The sequence below is a fragment of the Delphinus delphis genome, chromosome 16 (assembly GCF_949987515.2).
Source record: "Delphinus delphis chromosome 16, mDelDel1.2, whole genome shotgun sequence".
Taxonomy (NCBI): domain Eukaryota; kingdom Metazoa; phylum Chordata; class Mammalia; order Artiodactyla; family Delphinidae; genus Delphinus; species Delphinus delphis.
Genome location: NC_082698.1, coordinates 77243950 through 77263223, shown reverse-complemented (window position 1 = coordinate 77263223; position 19274 = coordinate 77243950). Strand labels below are relative to the sequence as shown.

Genomic DNA, 19274 nt, shown 5'->3' with positions numbered 1-19274 from the left:
TTATCCATTCTTTACTAAATGTTTATTGACATCAGTTACATGCTGGGCACTGGGGATAAACAAAAGAAAAATGTATCAAAAAGAAGATGTATCATCGCTGCCGTCTGGTACCCGGCTGGCTGGTGCAGCATTGGAGGGTGATTCCTGTACAGCAGGACGAGCTCCTGCTGCGGTACCAAGGCCCAGCTTCTGTGGACACAGGGAAATGAGTCAGACCTCAGAGTGGGACATCAGGAGAGGCTTCCTGGAGGAGGTGGTGTTTGAACTGCTTTTTGAAGATTAGTGGGAGCTACTGGGCCTGGGACTGGGAATGTGAGGTGGTGATGAAGAAAAGGACACTCCAGGCCGAGGAGACTGAGTGGGAAGGCACAGACACGTGGGCTGATTTGGGGACCGGCAAGGAGGCTATTGTGCCTGCTGGGGAGGGGCTGGGGGTGACAAGCTAGTTGATAGATAAACTGCTAGCCCTGTGTCTCGCTGTCAGCCCTGCCCCCAGAGACATGGGACCGAAACACTAAGCCCTTCAAAGGGTTCTGTAACAGCCAGCTCAGAGCGAGGTGGGGGGTGGACTGGTGGGTGTGTGGGGTTAGGGCTGAGGGGAGCCTGGGAGAGTGGCCCTTGCCCACTTCCTGGGGGGGCCCTGGGGTGCGTGTTAGGTGCTGTGACTCAGCAGCTCCCAGGCTAGCCGAGGTGCAGCAGTGGGCAAGGGCCTCTCATTCTGATCTGCTCCCGAGTGATCACAGATGAGCAGTTGAGTGACTGAAGCAGGGCTGGCCAGGCCCGGACAGAAAGCCTAACCCTAACCCCACTGGCTCCCGCCGGAACCAGGTGAGGGCCTGATGGGCCCTGGGCTGGGCCATCCAGGAGCAGCACTGAAGTCACACTCCACTCCTCAGGCTGTTCTGCACCCCCAGGGGTCACGGCGAGGTCAGGGGAGCTGTCTGTGCACCAGGAACGTGGTGGTGGAAGGGTCTGGCCTGCCTTGTCTCGCTCTCTGTCTGACACATTGCTGCGCGGAGCCAAGAGCTGGCTCTCTGCCTTTTGTTAAATGGAAAAATAAGTGGCTTGAGCTGGCAAAGCAGACTGTGTACGGGAGCTGCACTTAGCAGAACTGCTGAACCCTTAGCTCATGCACCTGGGGTTGCTGATGGCAAACACTGATTTTTAAAGTATTTGAGGGGAAAAGAGAGGGGTGAAGAGAGAAGATGACTGAGGAGAGGTAGTAGTTTTAAAAAGAAGCATGCTTTGCTGGTTATTACTGGCATCTCTAAGTGAATTCTTACGATATTTTCCTAACAGGTGAAGAAGCCAAAAAAGTCTATGATGATGCCCAAAATATGCTGCAGGCACTGATTAGTCAGAAGCAGCTCCACGCCAGGGGCGTGGTTGGGTTCTGGCCAGCGCAGAGCAGCCAGGACGACATCCACCTGTATGCGGAGGGCGCGGCACCCCAGGCCGTGGAGCCCATCGCCACCTTCTACGGACTCAGGCAGCAGGTGCGGAGGCCGTGCGGCCAGCGGACACATTGCCCTGCTCTTTGTTTTAAGCACTCACAAAACATAAATAAGAATGGTGTAAGTTTGAACTTTGTGTAAGCATAGCTCTGCCCCACCTCACCCCAAATGACCAGTCACAGCCCCAAGCTCAAGGCATTTGTGATGTAGAGAAGGGGCCAGTGTGGGTTTAGAAGCTGGGCCTCTCGGGCACCAGCAGGAGGGAGGTGTTTCCTGTCGGGGTTGGATGGGTGAGGAGAAACACTGCTGCTGCCTCGGGGGGTCATGCACAGGTGGACATTCACTTGCTCAAGAACATTGGTTTGCATCCGGGCCTGTCATTAAAATAGGCTGGCGGCTCCTTTCTCAAGGCGAAGACGGGGGGTGGGGAGCAGACACATTCGCTGGATGTCTACCAGGGGCCAGCTGCTTAGCAGGGCACTTAATGGACCATCTTGTTTCATTTCCACACAACCTGTTGTCGGGCAGTTTATATGTTTCCATTTTGCAGAGGTGAAAACAAAAGCTGATGGAGAGTGCGCTGAGCTGCGCAGCTCGGAGGGGAGAGCCCAGCCTGTCCACGCCCCGATGGCTGTTCTCTCATGCCACTGGCTTCTCCCGGGTCATAGAACAGGCTCTCCTCCACACGGCTCCCTCTCCTATGACCCCACCTTTAAACATGCAAATCTGTAAGCATGTCCCTTTAGCTGCTATAAAAAATGAGCTGGGGCTTCCCTGGTGGCGCAGTGGTTGAGAGTCCGCCTGCCGATGCAGGGGACGCGGGTTCATGCCCCGGTCCGGGAAGATGCCACATGCCGCAGAGCGGCTGGGCCTGTGAGCCATGGCCGCTGAGCCTGCGTGTCCGGAGCCTGTGCTCCGCAACGGGAGAGGCCACAACAGTGAGAGGCCTGCGTACCGCAAAAAAAAAAGCTGCCCTGATCAAGAATCGGAGCCAGAATTCACCAGTCATTAACAAAGGACAGTAGCAAGTGCTTCTCGCATGGTCTTATTACCATTTTCAGTCATTCAGGAGTGATAGTATTGCTTTTAATCATAATCACAATGTAATTCATAATGTCAGATGTTTTAACTATAACAACGTCTGAGGGAATCCTTAAACTTGGGACATTAAACAGTACCATAACAAGTTAAACGGGGACAGCTACACCATTACCGTGTGCACCCAGGCCCGGTACATCCTCAGTCTCTGCACCCAGGCCTGGTGCATCCTCACTCCGTGCACTCAGGCTCAGACACCTCAGAACACAAGAGGATTCTAATGTTAAGTTCTAGCCCCTCCTCACTAGGGAAGTGGTGACTTTTCTTTTAAAGAAGTAATTAAGGTCAGAAACCTCCACCCTGGCCTGAATTTCCATCCTTCAAGCCCTGTGTCCTCTGACCTCTTTTTACATCCAACACCATTCATGTCCTGGCAGTCTGTGGGGGACTGTATTAGGGCATTTAATATAATGACTTTTCAAAGTACGTGTATTACCTACCCAGATAGCTATTTCTAAGGATGTGCTTTTTTCCAGTACGCTGGAAAATTCTGGCTGCAGTGACTTACTGCTCCGGGAGTCTTCTGTTCTGAGTGGCTCTGATCGCTGTCTATTTTAAAGAGCTGTGTGGCTCTGTGACCTGTCTCTCCTTGTGGTGCTGGGAAACTTTGTTTCTCCTGGCTTTTGTTAGCAAAGAGCAGTTGTTGGGCAGAGTACAAGTGGAAGGCAGCTCCTCCCTGCATAGCTGGCCCTGGCTCTGTGACATTTCCACTTGCCTTCATCAAATACCTTCTTGTCTGCAGCCAGTTAACTGTTCTTTGCCCAATGTCGATTAGACTGTACTTGTTTCCAGAGCTGGCAAGCAAATAGCTGTGAAGCTTCTGGGTTGACTGCTCATTAATTGATCTGTCCTAAGCAGTGTTGTATAGTGGTCAAGAGCATTGGTTGTGGATCAGACCCATGGGCCTGCCACTGTCTGACCTTGAACTAGTTCTTCAAGGTCTCGCTGCCTTGGATTTCTTGTATAAAATGGAGCTGGTGGTGTCACTTACTTCACAAGGTTGTTGAGAGGATTGGATTAGTTAATTCGTATAAAGCACCAAGACCAGTGCCTGACACAGTCAGCACTCAGTAAATATTAGTCATTTGTTATTTACCTTCTCAGCAAACGTGTTGATTGTGAAGTATGTGTAAGACCTTATTTGTCAGCTCAATAGCAGGGATAAGTCAGTCATCAGCTGAAGATGGAAAGCAGGCGAGGATGGCCACCTGGCCTGAGGAGAGAACCCCAGAAGCAGATCCTGCTCAATTTTTTGATTGGTTTCAGGCCAGCCCAGCAGTGTCCTTAGCCATCCCCTGACCCACCGCCCATGGTGGACAGCACGTGGCCCTGTGTTGCTGACCTTAGCCGTTTGTTGAACTGCTTCTGTCGATGTAAAGTAGAGGCTTACACACTTAGTGGACCCCCTTTGAACATAACTTTAGGATTTAATGTGGGTCTTGAATTGAAAACACTTTTGGAGGAAAAGAAAACCTTTTTATATGAATATTTAGGGTTCCAGTTCCTGTAGGCATTCAGTAAATGTTTGGTCAGTGTGTGAATGAGCGAGTTAACTGGTTTCTCGACCGTGTATGTCATTTCATGTCATATCTTTCTAAAAATCTCGTTCCATTTATTTATTCAACACATGTTTATTGAACACTCACTACATATCAGGCGCTCTCCTAAGTGCTGGGGATGTAACAGTGAACAAAACAGCCCCATTTGAAGCTGTATTCTTGGGAAGGTGCTCGATTGCTCTTCTCTGTGTGTTGGTGCCAGTTCCATGCTAATGGCCACTCTGCCCACTCCGTGTGTTTCAAGGCCGAGAAGGACTCTGCCAGCGCAGACCCCTACCTCTGCCTCTCGGACTTCATCGCCCCTCTGCACTCGGGCGTCCCTGACTACCTGGGTCTGTTTGCCGTCGCCTGCTTCGGGGTGGAGGAGCTGAGCAAGGCCTACGAGGAAGAGTGTGACGACTACAGCAGCATCATGGTCAAGGCACTGGGGGACCGGCTGGCCGAGGTAGAGCCGCGGTGCCCTGAGGCCAGAGTGCGCGCGCACGTGTGCATGTGCGTGTGTGTGTGTTTGGCTCTGACAGCACACATACTCTTAAATCCTGTATTTTCGAGTCACTCTCACGCCTCATCTTTGGGCACAGAGTACCCTTCAGCGATGCTGTAGTTGGAGTGGCCCGTGGAGCCTTGACTTCATTGTCTTGGTTCTGGTGTCGCCCTGTGCTTGTGATTTGATGTTTTCCAGAGGACCCTGCAAAGAGCCAAACAGGTTCTGTTTCAGAGCTTCTCGTTCTGATGTTGGGCTCGCCTGTAGATCCCTCATCTTCCTCTGTCGGGTGGGGCAGCCTAAGCTGTGGGAGCCGCTCCCCTTTTCCCGAGGCTCACAGCAGAGTCACTGGCTGCTGTCATGGTCCCCGCTCCTCCTTCTGGCCACAACAAGCTGTAGCCTGAGCGTCAGAGAAAGGTCTGAAGGGCCTCGGATCCTCGGATCATTGAATATGATCCTTGAGAGCCTGGGCTGAGGCCAGAACTGAGCCGCAGAGCAGCTGATGACAGTACAGATGAGTTGAGCCCCCGGCCCATCCCTCTCGCCGGTTCCCCCACCTGCTGTCGGGTCAGGGAGGTGTGTTTGCGGGCGGGACAGAGGGCAGGAGGGAAGGCAGGAGAAGGGCTCCCGCCTCCGTCCGACGGTGTGTTCCGCCCCAGGCCTTCGCCGAGGAGCTGCACGTGCGGGTCCGCAGGGAGCTGTGGGGCTACTGTGGCGGCGAGCAGCTGGCCGTGGCCGACCTGCGGAGGCTGCGCTACGAGGGCATCCGGCCGGCGCCCGGCTACCCCAGCCAGCCCGACCACACCGAGAAGCTGACCATGTGGAGGCTGGCGGACGTGGAGCGGCACACAGGTCAGCACCGGGCAGGCGCGCATCCTGCCTCATGTTACACACACGGTGCCCCGGACCGGGGCACGAACCCGTGTCCCCCACATCGGCAGGCGGACTCTCAACCACTGAGCCACCAGGGAGGCCCTTATATTATTATTATTTTAACAGGAGGAAAAGAAACTCATTTCAATTCGTGCACATGGAGGCCCTGTAGAATTATTGTTGAGTAGTGGTCTTTTATCACCATTTTCAGGTTTATCAGTTTTCATTATTTTCTTTTCACCTACAATAGATGGGAGCTTAGCTGACTCACATCAGCCCGTACATCCCCTGCCCCATTTTCCTATTACACGTGTGTCTCTCCACTATTGAGCGACCTTTGTAACCTTTAATAATGTATTTCACGTCGCTCTCTCCTTCCACCACTTCTAGGAGTGTCTCTGGACCCTCGTCTCACAGAATTCCCACCCTTCTCTTCTGCTCCCTCTCTCTTTACTTCTGCACCACTGTGAACACAGTGTACTGTTTTCAGTGGCGTTCATCAAAAGCGTGCCATCCACGCCGAAGACGTTAAAGGAATGTAGATGGACATGAAGAGCTATGAGGCTCATTGAATCTGGGCTGGCAGGATGGCAGCGGCTCCAGGAGACAGGAGACGGGGACTTGGGGACCCGTTTCTGCCGTAAGCCAGCTGGGCGACCTTTGGCAAAGCACCGAGCCTTTACGTCGCTCCGTTGCCTTGTCCAGAATGTGAATGGCGTAGACTAGATAGCCTTGGTGTGGGCTCATCCTCAGTGGGGCCTGGCTGTCTGTCATTCCCCTAGTGGCCTTGGCCTCACAGGTGCACTTGGAGGTCCAGGTGGTGTCCGCATCTGCAGGGTTGGAGTCCTTGTCTAGAAGGCCCAGGCGTAGCCTCCATGGCTGATCTTGGAGGGCAGGCATAAGAATGTAGAGAGTCTTTTCCAGGCCTCTCCCCCCAGGTTAGAGGAGATCTGCACATCCTGAATTTGTTCATCCCTTTGGCGGGAATTTGCTAGACGAGTCTGCCCACATCTTTCATGCTGTCTCACATGTCCACCTGGAAGGCACAAGCTCACTCTCATTCACTTGTAAACAAGAATATGCTGGGAGCCTACCACTCGGCAGGCCTGTCTCAGCACTGAATAAATGAACGTTTCTCCCCATGCTGCTCTCCCCAGGCATCAGGTTAACAGAATCGCTGGCCATGGCACCTGCTTCAGCGGTATCCGGCCTTTACTTCTCCAATTTGAGGTCCAGATATTTTGCCGTGGGGAAAATTTCCAAGGATCAGGTAGGTTAGGTGTTTCATTGTGTGTGGCATCCTTAGAGGCCTGTCTTGTTTTGAATGGAACTGTTAGACCTGTTTTATTTTACATGTGAGTGAGAAGAAAATGAGAGGGAAAGGATGAAGAAATGTACTCCAGTTTATGTCTTGATTTGATTTCAGCCCACTGCCCCGTTTCTCGCCCTGCCGTTTACACAGAGACCAACCCTGCCACACCCCTGCCACACACACACCCCAGCCAGGCTCTCAGCCTGAGGTAGTTACGACATGTTGTTTTTCTGCCCGGAAAATAAGGCACCTCGATGAATAGATAAATATCTGTCTCCATTTAACTCAGTGGATTACTGTTAAGGCAAAAGACATAAAACGTACTTAATGTATCTTGGCGAATGCTGTGTAAACTTGAGTTCACAAAGTCTTATCATTTTGGTTTAATAAACTGCTTTTAATCTTTTGCAGATTGAGGATTATGCTTTGAGGAAGAGCATGTCTGTGGCCGAGGTTGAGAAATGGCTGGGACCCATTCTGGGATATGATACAGAATAACTTCTTTTTTTTTTTTTAACCTTGTCTATACTTGTTTCCTCAAAGAAACACAGTCAAAAGTGCCTTAATAATAACAGCACAGCGGCCACGAGCCTGTCTGCATCTGGTTGACCTTTGTGCCGCTCCAGGTTGTGGACGTTTGGTGGGACCTTGTGGAAGAACAGAGTGTTCCTACAGTTCTCGGAAAACAAGCAGCTGTTTCCCAGGGGACTTTGAATGAAGAGCAGTGAGCAAGATCCGGGGGGGTCCCCGGTCCCTCGGGACTAGGACAAGCCAGAGATGGAGGTCTTTTGCATTTCAAAGCAAGTCAACTTGCTTTTTTCATTTTTACCCCAGACCTAGGAGACCATTTCTTCCTTTCTTTCTTTTTTCTTCTTTTCTTTCTTTCTTCTTTCTCAGAGAAAAGGCTGCAAGTCAGTTGAATAGGGGTATGTGACCCTGTGGCAGAGTGATGCTGTGAGCAACGGGGCATTTTGTCCTGAGTGGTTAGAGCGGTTGCTCTGACAGGGGAGAAGCATCACCCTGCTCTCTCTCCCGAGACCTCCTTTTCTGAAGCCTCGATTAGACGCCTGCAGAAGTCCCTGTGGCCAGAGGCATGCTCTCCCCGCCAGCTTATCAGAGGTACTCAGGCTGCTGCTGGCCCTGGCAGGTCAGATACAGTCACGTTCTCCAAGCATTTTGTCCTCTCGTGATCTCATATTCCCTCACCCTGAGGGGGGAAAAAGGAGGTGGGCGGAGAGAGTGGCCGCTAAGGGTAGTGAACAGCCTTGGGTTGTTTTCCGGAACTGAGTAGGCTCTCAGCTCAGCTGCGTGTCCATGCAGCGTGGATAGGTGAGCGGCATCACTCCACTCAGTTCTTCCTTTTTGGCGCTGCCCCAGCTCCAGACTCGCACGATATGGGAACAGCATGTGGACTTGTTTGTGGTCATCGCAGGGAGATGGTTAAGAACCAGGGCTTTGAAGTCAGACACACCCAGATTCGCGTTTCAGGTTTGCCGCGTTCTTGCTGTGCGACTGAAGTATCAGCACGATTTTCTCATCTGTGAAATGGAGACAAGAGAGACTAGCTCCTCTCTCACAGGCATGAGGTGTGGATTAAAGGAGGTGATGCACGTAGGCAGGTAACATGGGCTGCGGCGCACAGTGAGAGCTTGATAGACGGCAGCTTCTGTAGAGATCTCTAGGGGGTCCCCGAGCTCAGCACAGGGTAGGTGCTCATGGAAAGGGAATAAGAGATTAATGGAGGTGAAAAGATACTGGGGAAATGCATATGGGAACGACCGTGTTGAATATACTAGGTACCCTTTCTGGGATTAGAGCCCCATTGAACACATTGACTGGAGAGAGAAGCTACTGTCTATGTCATAGGCACCATCAGCCTTCATTGTCTGCGAGACAGTGCCCCCTCCCCTCATGATGTAAGCTGGCCTTGCCCCAAAGCAGTTATATCAAATATACACTCAGGTACATTGGAGGTGAAAGGGGAAAAAAACCTTAGCAAACGATAATCCTGCATAACTGTAGCATATACATGTTTACCTGCAGAGTAACATGCCTTCTTAGGCATCGCTTGCCCTTAAAGTGAAGAGAATTGTATGCTTTCTTTAGGTCCATTTAATCTGTGCTAGATTGAGACGGGGACTCATTTTCCCCGAGACGCTCAGGTGGAGGACTTATTTTCTCTTCCATAGCAGGTATGTTATTCTGGGTGGTGGCACATCCTTCTTTAAGAAAGAATAACCCCCTCCAAATATTTTAATGTATTTTATCCGAATTACAGTTGCTAAGAGTCTCCCAGTTTCATTAAGTATGCACCATATCTTTTCTCAACTAGTTATGTGTTGGAATGGCTTCCTTAAATGTATTGTTGATCTAATCCCATGATGGATGCCTTTTATCTAAAGACAAAAACAGTTTGTGCAAGTTCAAGTGCCTATATGTTCATTAAAGCATATAGAACATAGCTTGAAAACCCCTTAGTTTATGTCAGGTGACCTCAAAGGCAGGAAGGTGACCATTCTGCAGCCGGGGTCTTTTCTGTGTCTCTGCAGGTACGTCCAGAACCTCTCCTTGTCATCAACGTCCGTGGCTCTCACATCCACTCACTCACTCTCATCATTTCCATTAGGGATCCCATTTTTATTTTTTCCCTCTAAAGAAGCACTTGTTCGGAACCTTCCTCACTCTGCTGCTCACCCTGCTGTCTGTAACGTGGAGGCTGGTGTGTGGGATGGTGGTTGAGGTCAGGTCCTACAGCGCCCTGTTTCTCATCTGAGATATTCTGCCGTCAGCCTCCCTCTATTCACAGCTGAGCTCATTTAGAGAAGAGTCTGCCCTCTTTCCATTTCTCTCAGGCTTGTCCTCGACAAATATCCGAGTGTCTACTCTGTGCCAACCCCCTTCTCCTCCCATACTCTCTTTAACTCAGTGAAGTTAGGTTTTTGTTGTTGTTGTTTGTTTTTTTTACCCACCTCTTCTGTCATTAGTGCCCTCTTAATTGTTAGATCCCGTGGCCTTTCCAGTGATCTTTCTTCTCTGGGTTTGAGCAATATTAACCACTTCTTCAAAAATCTCCTTTCCCTGGTTCCCCCTTGACTTCACTCTTCTGATTTACCTTCCATGTTTCTTGTAATTTCTTAGCTACTTTCATAGTTTTCTCTTCCTCTGCCCATTTAAAGCCTGGTCCTCATGAGCCTGTCACTGGTTAACTTCTTAGTTGTACAGTTTCAGTGGGCAATCTATCCAGACTCCTCTGTGCTGAATCACACCAAAGACTCGGTGTGTCTCAAACCAGTGTCATCTTACTCTTCTCGAATTCTCAGTGTACTCAGCAACAAACCTCAAACACACCCCATCTTTTTCTTGGACTCTTGCAGCTATCTAAAAAATTTGCACGTGAAAGACACGCTTGTCCTCCTTTTAGCTGAGAAGGTAAAATGCATGTTTGAGGCAGGCAGTGTTTAGGTTAAGGCTTGACTGAGGATTTGCAGGATAGAGATGAAGAAGCAAGTAGAAACAAATGAAGAACTACAGTATCTTTGTTCATGAAGGTAGTAAGGGTATCAAACCTCCCAAAAATGATCTACAGATTCAATGCCATTTCCAGCAGAAATTCCAACAGGTTTTGTTGGATGTGACAGGCAGATATCTGAACATCTGTGGAACAGCAAAGGACAAAGATGGCTGGCTGCTTCTGACTATAATGAGGAGGTTGAGGGGACCTTTTACAAGACAGTAAGTTTTATTACAGAGTTTGTGTTGTATGTGGTGCAGAAGTATGCGCTCTGAGCAGTGCAGCGAGCTAAGGAGCCTGAGAAATAGCCCAGGTGTATATGCTGCCCTTTGAGACGTGATGAGGTGGCACGGCAGGTCAGTGGGGGCAGGAAGCGCGGCTCCATAAGTAGTGCTAGAATAAGGGTTATCCTTATGGAAAACAATGGAATGGATTTCTGCCTCACACCTCACCTAGCAGTCAATTCCACATACATTAAGGTTTTGATTACGAAAAGCAAATACTTAAATGTTTGCATGGAAAAAAACCTTAGGGCCGGAAAGAATCTCTTGGGACATATGCTAATCATAAAAGAAAAGATGATTAAATCAAATATATTAAAACTAGCACTTAAGTTAAGCTAACAATTTAGTGTAGTAGAAAGACAAACCAAGACTTGACATTTACGATACAGTTAACCGAGAAAGGAGTAGTAAGCAGAATATATAGAGAATTCCTATTTTTTAAAAAAAAACAGAAAATAGCCTTCCTCTTCCGGGGACGGTATCCAGAGGCATTCAGGATGGTCCAGCGTTTGACATACAATTGTAGGCTGTCCTACAATACAGTCTCTTAACAAAACCAACCTGTCCCGAACCCCTGGTAATAGAATTGTTTACCTTTATACCAAGAAGATTAGGAAAACACCAAAATCCGCCTGTGGCGTGTGCTCAGGCCGACTTCAAGGAGTTCGCACTGTGAGACTTTAAGTTCTTGTGAGATCGTCTAAAACAAAAAAACATGTCAGCCGGGCCTATGGTGGTTCCATGTGTGCTAAATGTGTCCGTGACAGGGTCGAGCACACGTTCCTTACTGAGGAGCAGAAAATGGTGGTGAAAGTGTTGCAAGTACAAGCACAGAGTCAGAAAGCTTTATTTAGCTTTTGTATTTAAAAGTGAACCTTTTTGAGTAATAAAAAAAAATTAGAAAATACAAAAAAAAAGAAAAACAGAAGAAACTTGAAAAGACATTTCACAAGAAGAGGAAATACATAGGGCTTATAAATGAGTAGAAACTAGAAACCTTGGAGATATGAATTAAGACCACCATGAGCTTGCAGTTTATATCCATAAGATTTGTAAAATTAAGGAGTCTGACAGCACCAGATGCTGAATGTGAGCTCATCCTTGTGTGGATGTGTAGACAGGCACCTCGGCTTTAGAGAACAACTACACCTCACAGAGTTGAACATTTGCATACTTCAGGATCTAGCTTATGACTCCACCTCCCAGTTGTGTATCCAGTAAACTCTTACATTTGTGTACCAGCAGGTGTGTACAAAAATGGTTATAGTAACATCTTCATAATAGTTAATAACGGGAAAAACTGAAATGCCATTCTGTCTACAAGAGAATGTTTAAGTAAATTAGGTATATTCACACTACGGGATATTATTCTGTAGTGACAAGAGGTGAACTACAGCTATACCTGACAATAAGAATGAATCTCAGAAAATATTAAGAAAAAAAAAGCAAGTTCCAGGGTATGGTTGAGACTATTTTTATTGAGCTCAAAACCAAGCAAAACCAAAGAGTACATTGTCTAAGCATACATAAATGGCAAAACTATACTGTAAGAAACAAAGCAAAACAATGCTAAACCAAAATTTAACCTACTGCTTACCTCTGAGAGGGAAACAGAGGGAGCTGATAACAGAGGGACACATGGGTAGCTGCTGGTTATTAGTAATGTTCTCGTTCTTAGGTTGTATGGTAGGTTTATGGTTTATTATGCTTTATAACTCATGTATATCATAGAATTCTGTATGTATTAAATATGTTGTATGTAATGTATTAAACATAAAAATAATAAAGGAAAAAGGGAATAATAAGCCAAAATCTGGGATGGTGACTTTGTAGGTAATGTTTTGTGTGTGTCAAATGTATTTTTTAAAGAAAGGAAGGACAGAGTGCACAGCAATGCAAAGGTGGGGACAGAGAGTGGAGCATCTGTGCCCTGTCCAGCCAGAGCTAAACGTGGCTCCAGATACCGGGCTTTGGAGGATGATCGCTGGTGGCACCGTTGACGCAGGCAGAGAATGTAGGCGGGGAGGAGAAAGGAGCTCTGGACAAGTTTCCTGTGGCTGAATACCGGCAGTTGGACACCTGACTTTGGGATTTTGGAAGAATGGCGTTAGAACTGGGAGACTTCCACGTGGAGGTGGAGGTGCAGACGAGATCGCATCTGGAGAATCTGAAAAGAAGATGGAACTTGATTCTAGGACCAGGGACCAGGGAGGTGGGGAAGCCAATGGAGGAGCCGCCGTGTGGGGTAAAGGAGACCGGGAGAGGGGGCCACGTCAGGCAAAGCAAAAGAAGAGAGAGTTGAAGGCCTGGCCACGGAGCCTGGTGCTGCCGAGAGCTCTGGGAACTCGACCCCTCTCACAGGTGACCCTCGCTAGAGCAGTTTCAGGGGCATTGTGGGGACTAGCTGTGCTGGGTTGAAGACGGGGAGGAGAGGCAGGTTACTTGGTTATCTTAAGAGGGTGGGATGGGAAGGTAGAATTGAGTGGTTATTTATTTAGCTTTTATATTTATTTATTTATTTTTGGCTGCGTTGGGTCTTCGTTGCTTGGAGCGGGCTTTCCCTAGTTGCGGTGAACAGGGGCTACACGTTGCGGTGGCTTCTTTTGTTGTGGCGCACAGGCAGTAGGCACACAGGCTTCAGTAGTTGTGGCTCACGGGCTCTAGAGCGCAGGCTCAGTAGTTGTGGCACGCGGGCTTAGTTGCTCTATGTCATGTGGGATCTTCCTGGACCAGGGCTCGAACCCATGTCCCCTGCATTGGCTAGCAGATTCTTAAGCACTGCGCCACCAGGGAAGTCCCTTTTTAAATATTTATTTTTTTATTTATATTTTATTTTTGGCTGTGTTGGGTCTTCGTTGCTGCACACAGGCTTTCGCTAGTTGCAGCAAGTGTGGGCTACTCTTGGTTGTGGTGCGTGGGCTTCTCATTGCGGTGGCTTCTCTTGTGGAGCACGGGCTCTAGGTGCGTGGGCTTCAGTAGTTGTGGTACACGGGCTCAGTAGTTGTGGCTCATGGGCTCTAGAGCACAGGCTCAGTAGTTGTGGCACACGGGCTTTGTTGCTCTGCAGCATGTGGGATCTTCCTGGACCAGGGCTCGAACCTGAGTCCCCTGCATTGGCAGGTGGATTCTTAACCACAGTGCCACCAGGGAAGTCCCAGAAACCTGCCCATTGTTTTCAAACTTCACATCCAGTTTGTTCTCACACCCAGATAGTTTTACCCACTAAATACCCCTGCCTGGCTTAGGGTCTCATCATTTCTCCTCTGGACCCCTCTGCCACAGTCTCTGGGTTAGTTTCCCAGCCTCCTACAGCTGTAAGAGTGAGCTCTGTGATTCTTTAAGCCCACCCCAATCCTTCTGCCTAAACAAGCCCCCCTTCCTCCCATTGCCTTGGATACACCCGAAGTCCTCAGACGTGTGCAAAGCTCTCCACATTCTGACCCCGCTCCACACGCTCCAGCAGCCCTAAAATGCTGCCGTTTCCCCACATGTCCTGACAGAGGTGTCTGCTTGCCTTGTCCCCTCCACCTGAAATTACCTCACCCCAACTCCACCCTGGGGCTTCAGGAAAGCTTCCCAGCCCTCCCCTCCCCCCCCTCAGGGCTAAGTGAAGTCACACCTCATCCTACCTCCTTAATAGCACCATGCGTATTTCACAGTGCTCTTGTGGTAACAGTAATCTATCTCTCCCTTAGACTGTGATCCTGAAGGGTAGGTTTGGAACCTTGTTCATCTTTGTCGTGTCTAAAATAGCACTTGGTTCATGATAGGTGCTCAGGAAAGGTTGGCTTGAAAGAGTTGATGAGCAGATGCTTTCCTGGGAACAGTGGTTTGTAAGGAGAGCAGACTGAGAGCCCCACGAGGGCAAGGGCCATGCTTTTCTGACTGGGCTCAGAGTCCCCAGAGCCTAACTCAGCCCCTGCCATGTAGTTCGGTACATGGGTTTTTTAAGTGAGCAGAGGGGAAGCCATGATGATTTTCTCTTGCTCAGAAAGAGGCTCTGGGGCATCAAAGCCCTAGCACCCTCCACACCCATCTTCACAATTTTTTTTTTACTGCCCATGAAGGCAACACACTGGCAGCCCTGCAGAAAAACCACCTCACTACAATAGCTTATCAATGGCTTACTTGCTATTGATCAGCTCTATGTATTGTCAGATTACAGAACAGAGAGTATATTATGATTCTGTGTGTGTGTGTGTGTGTGTGTGTGTGTGTGTGTGTGTGTGTGTGAAGGAAATACATGCAGTGAAAATTTCTACAAAGATACACAAAATATCTTTTTTTAAAAATTTATTTATTTATTTTTGGCTGCGTTGGGTCTTCGTTGCTGTGTGCTGGCTTTCTCTAGTTGCAGCAAGTGGGGGCTACTCTTCATTGCGGTGTGCGGGTTTCTCATTGTGGTGGCTTCTCGTTGCGGAGCATGGGCTCTAGGCTTCAGTAGTTGTGGCACGTGGGCTCAGTAGCTGTGGCTCGTGGGCTCTAGAGCACAGGCTCAGTAGTTGTGGCACATGGGCTTAGTTGCTCCTTGGCATGTGGGATCTTTCCAGACCAGGGCTCGAACCCATGTCCCCTGCATTGGCAGGCGGATTCTTAACCACTGCACCGCCAGGGAAGCCCCACAAAATATCTTAAGTGGGAATCCCTCTGGGCAATAGGACTGGGGAACCAGGGGTGAGGGCCTCATGGTTTGGATATTTCTCACTCTTTCTTCACTGTTTTGAATTTTTACAACAAAGATATAAACATTACTGTACTTTTAAAAAGGTTAGCTCGTCAACAAATCCAACTTGAAATAGATATTATTTTGAATAATCTGAGTGAAAAGTTAGCACTTAAGTGAACTAACCCCTAAATTTGGTCACATCTCTCAACACTTGGAGTAGCTAATTCCATTTACATTCTCCCTTCTTCAAATGTAATTTTCAAAGATATCTTTTGCCTCCTCCCTTGCTTTTAAGTATTATTATAGCCTTTTGGAGACTCATAAAACAAGCAATCTCTGGAACTGTTGTCTAGGAAAGGATCTTGGATTAAATGATTTTTGAGAACCTTGAGAGCAGATATGCCATGAAATGGAAGAAACAAAAACCAGACAGACTCATGAATGATGTTTATCACAGTCTCTGCCTTCCGTAACGCAAATACATATGGCAACCTACAGAGTATGAAGCTTGCAGCAGCTGAGAAAAGAACTTTGAACTTTTTACAGTTCTGTTTGTTCTTTCACCCAGAGAGAAACCAGAATAGAGAAAAGTGACATTTCATTCCAGATTATCTGAAAGAAATTCAGTGGTTACCTGTCTTTAATCATGAGACATAATCCTCTTTGAGGAAAGAAGAGGCATTTATTTTGTGCATGTTTTCAGTGCAAATATGTGAAATCCAGTTGTCTTGGCGAATAGTGTTAAATATCATTAATTAAAAATACTTCAGGTCTCGGGAGATACAGGGACCAAGTGGCAGCGACAAAGACGTGTGAACTGCCCCTGCCGAAAATGAGCGCACGAGACAGATAATAAGTGTTTCCAAGGCTTTTGGCTACGTTTGCATCTTCTTATCTCAATTTATGCAGAATTTATGGATGATGGTGTTTGAGATGAAAGACTGAGGAAAATTCAGAAGAGACTGATGTTAACGAAGGTGAACTCTCCTCGGAGATTAAATATAAAACACCTCAACCTAGAGGATAAATATGTTTTACACAAACATTTGTTGGTGGAAGATTGGCTGGGTGGATCTTAGCAAAAGCAAAGGAAGATGATACAGATGCAGAGATTTCTATATATGACAGCCTCTCCTGGAGTATGATGAAAGGATTTCTTCCTCCCCCTAGTGTATAGCTAGCCTCCTCAATTGTTATAACCAAGATCAGCTTCTTCTCAAGGAAGATGGCAAACAGAAGAATTGAAAGAAATCTAAGTACCTGGCAACAGAGGACCAGTATTGAAATCTAGACCAAAGCATTGTCTGCTGTATTTGAAAAACTCTTTATTTTCACTGATAAACCTTTAATAGCTCAGTAAGATACTTTTTCTGAAATTTGTATTTCATGTAATTTGGCTTATTAATATAGGTTATATTTGAATAATGAGTATAAAATCCAGATTTTCAGTTTCACTTACTTGAATGCAGAATGCATGAATACACATAAACACCCTGAGGTTCTGAGTGAAAAGCACATTAATTTAAAAATCTTATAATACATACTGTAATATATAAAATTCAGCCACCATAAAATATATAGTACACACTAAAGTCATCATCTTTAGCTGTTTCTTAGAATTACTTGCTATTGAGATACTAAACTCAATATATTTAGAATGAAATCGTAGATATTGCTGTTAAACCAGTGATAAGATTCAAAAGCAGCAAATTTATTTTAAAAGGAAATGCATATGTAGATCAGTGTCTTTCAAGCCTGGACCCCTTTAAAAGAGTACATGTTCTCACAGACAACCCCCCCTCCCCTGCAGCATGACTTAAAATAGTTTTATTATGACATTGCTTGCATGTGTACTGTCATAAAATCAGGGATAAATTCCTCAAGCTTATTTTACCTATACTGATATAAAACCAGAATAGAGTTATACAAATACAATTACAAAACCAATAAAATTTAAACTCAGTGATCAGTGATACTCATAATGATGAGCCAAAAGTATTCCAGTATTCCCACAAGAGCCTTCATCATCCAAGACTCATGAAAATTCAGTATAGCTTCAGTATTAGGTACATTTTACCATGCGAATTACGGTATTTGAAGGCTGGCCACCCAAGGATGATAAGGGTGATTCCTTTCCTTTAACCAGAAAATAGAAAACAAATTCTTCCCCCGTTGTCAGATAACAGAGTGTCTTCTGCTCTCATCTGTGGCAAAAGAGCCAAGCCTGACGTGGTTTAAACTAGAGAGAGAGAGAGAGAGAGAGAGAGAGAGAGAGAGAGAGAGAGAGGGAGAGGGAGGGAGTCATGACGGGGTGTCAGCACAGACCCTGGAAGCTGAAGGGGCTGGTGCCTGGCAGGGCTGAGTCACTTAGCACCCTTGACATGGAGGGGGAAGGAAAACGCTAATTTTAGATGGTTTGTATCAGATTAGTAGGAGGATCTGACTTCAGAAAGCACAGTAATTATTGGGTTTTATTAAGTGAAAAGTGAGGTTTGGCTTTGGATGCCACCGTTAAATTTTGACTCACAAAGTGTGTGGTGGGGAGGTTGAGATTTCTGGATGGTGGAGAGCAAAAATGAATTTTACAAAGGGTTTGGCAGTATAAGTAGCCAACATATTTGGGCACATTTGAGGGTGGGGAGCCAGGGGAAATATAGGAAAGAATAACGGAGTCATGACTGCCTTAGAAATGGGGAGAGAGTGGAAAGGATTCTAGTGGGACCAAGCCTTCCTTCTGTAGGGAAAAGACGTGGGTGCTTACTCTAGTGGGATGGGTGTGTTGCCAATCGCTTTGATTTTACGAATACAGGCCACTTTGCTGACTCCTGAAAGGTAAAAATCTGAAAAACTTTGATTATTTTGTACTGCTAAAATTTGCTATAATAGGGGAAAAACCATTTACATCTACCTTTTAAACATTTTTCCCATGAGCTCAAACAATGCTGATGATACTAGAGAGAGAAAATGCTGATTGCACAGATTACCTCTCCTTTTGCTTTGGCTGAGATCCCCAAGAGGGGAAGAATTTACTGTCATATGGCATTTGTGCCTTCATTCGTATTCATTCAATCCATTCATTTATATGTTCATTTATCAAACATTTATTGGGCCAGGTCCTGTTCTAAGGGCTGGGTGTACAATGAGTCACATTCCCGGGCCTCATGGAGAGTAGTAGTGAACTGACTCCCTCCAGTACTTTGTATCATTCACGTCTTGAACAGCCTTCACTGCAGATTCAAAAGCAGAGGAGGTGGGGCTTCCCTGGTGGCACAGTGGTTGGGAATCCGCCTGCCAATGCAGGGGACACAGGTTGGATCCCTGGTCCTGGAAGATCCCACATGCCACAGAGCAGGTAAGCCCGTGCGCCACAACTACTGAGCCTGCACTCTAGAGCCTTCCAGTGCAGAGAGTGCGGGTTCGATCCCTGGTCCAGGAGCTAAGATCCCACATGCCTCAGGGCCAAAAAACCAAAACATAACAACAACAAAAAACAGAAGCAGTACTGTAATATTGTAACAAATTCAATAAAGACTTTTAAAAAGTAAATAAAATAAACTTAAAATATAAAAGGGCAAGAGCTGTCTCTTCTGCTTTCTTTGCATGTTTTGAAACTTTGAAGAGATTGAGGAGAGCAGATGTTAGGTGTTTGTTAATGAACCGTCTGGCCTGAGGTGAATGGTTTTGTCTTTCAGTGGACAAGTGTGTGATTAGCTGTAGCGTAAGTTCTGTACTCTTCACCAATGCCTTCCCCCCACACCTCCAACAATTACTAGCTGGGTGACATTGGGCAACCTACATGGCCTCGATAAGCTGCGGCTTCTTCCTCTCTAAGATGACAGTGATGCTGGCACTCACCTGGCAGGATAGAGCATGTGCCTGGATGAAGTCCTCCACAGAAGGCATCCAGCATGTGCCTGGCTTAACATAAAAAATCTTCATTAACCGAAGAATGATAATGAAGACCCTTGGGAGATGTTTTATTTTCTCCATGCTTTACGGAAAATCAGACATACCTCATTTATAGACAATGTGT

General features: G+C 47.0%; 1 protein-coding gene and 1 pseudogene across 4 annotated transcripts in view; both read left to right on the top strand.

The window, feature by feature from the left end:
- Positions 1–8878, top strand: part of MTR (5-methyltetrahydrofolate-homocysteine methyltransferase) — a 277305-nt gene extending 268427 nt beyond the window's left edge. For all 4 annotated transcript variants that reach the window (XM_060035005.1, XM_060035006.1, XM_060035004.1 and 1 more), the window contains 5 exons: positions 1300–1496; positions 4356–4556; positions 5255–5447; positions 6626–6738; positions 7192–8878. In XM_060035005.1, the coding sequence (XP_059890988.1) occupies positions 1300–1496; positions 4356–4556; positions 5255–5447; positions 6626–6738; positions 7192–7278 (791 nt within the window). In that variant the 3' untranslated portion in view covers positions 7279–8878. The remainder of the gene's footprint in view (positions 1–1299; positions 1497–4355; positions 4557–5254; positions 5448–6625; positions 6739–7191) is intronic.
- Positions 8879–8929: 51 nt separating this feature from the next.
- On the top strand, positions 8930–12387 carry LOC132440026 (large ribosomal subunit protein eL34-like; annotated as a pseudogene).
- Positions 12388–19274: the final 6887 nt, after the last annotated feature.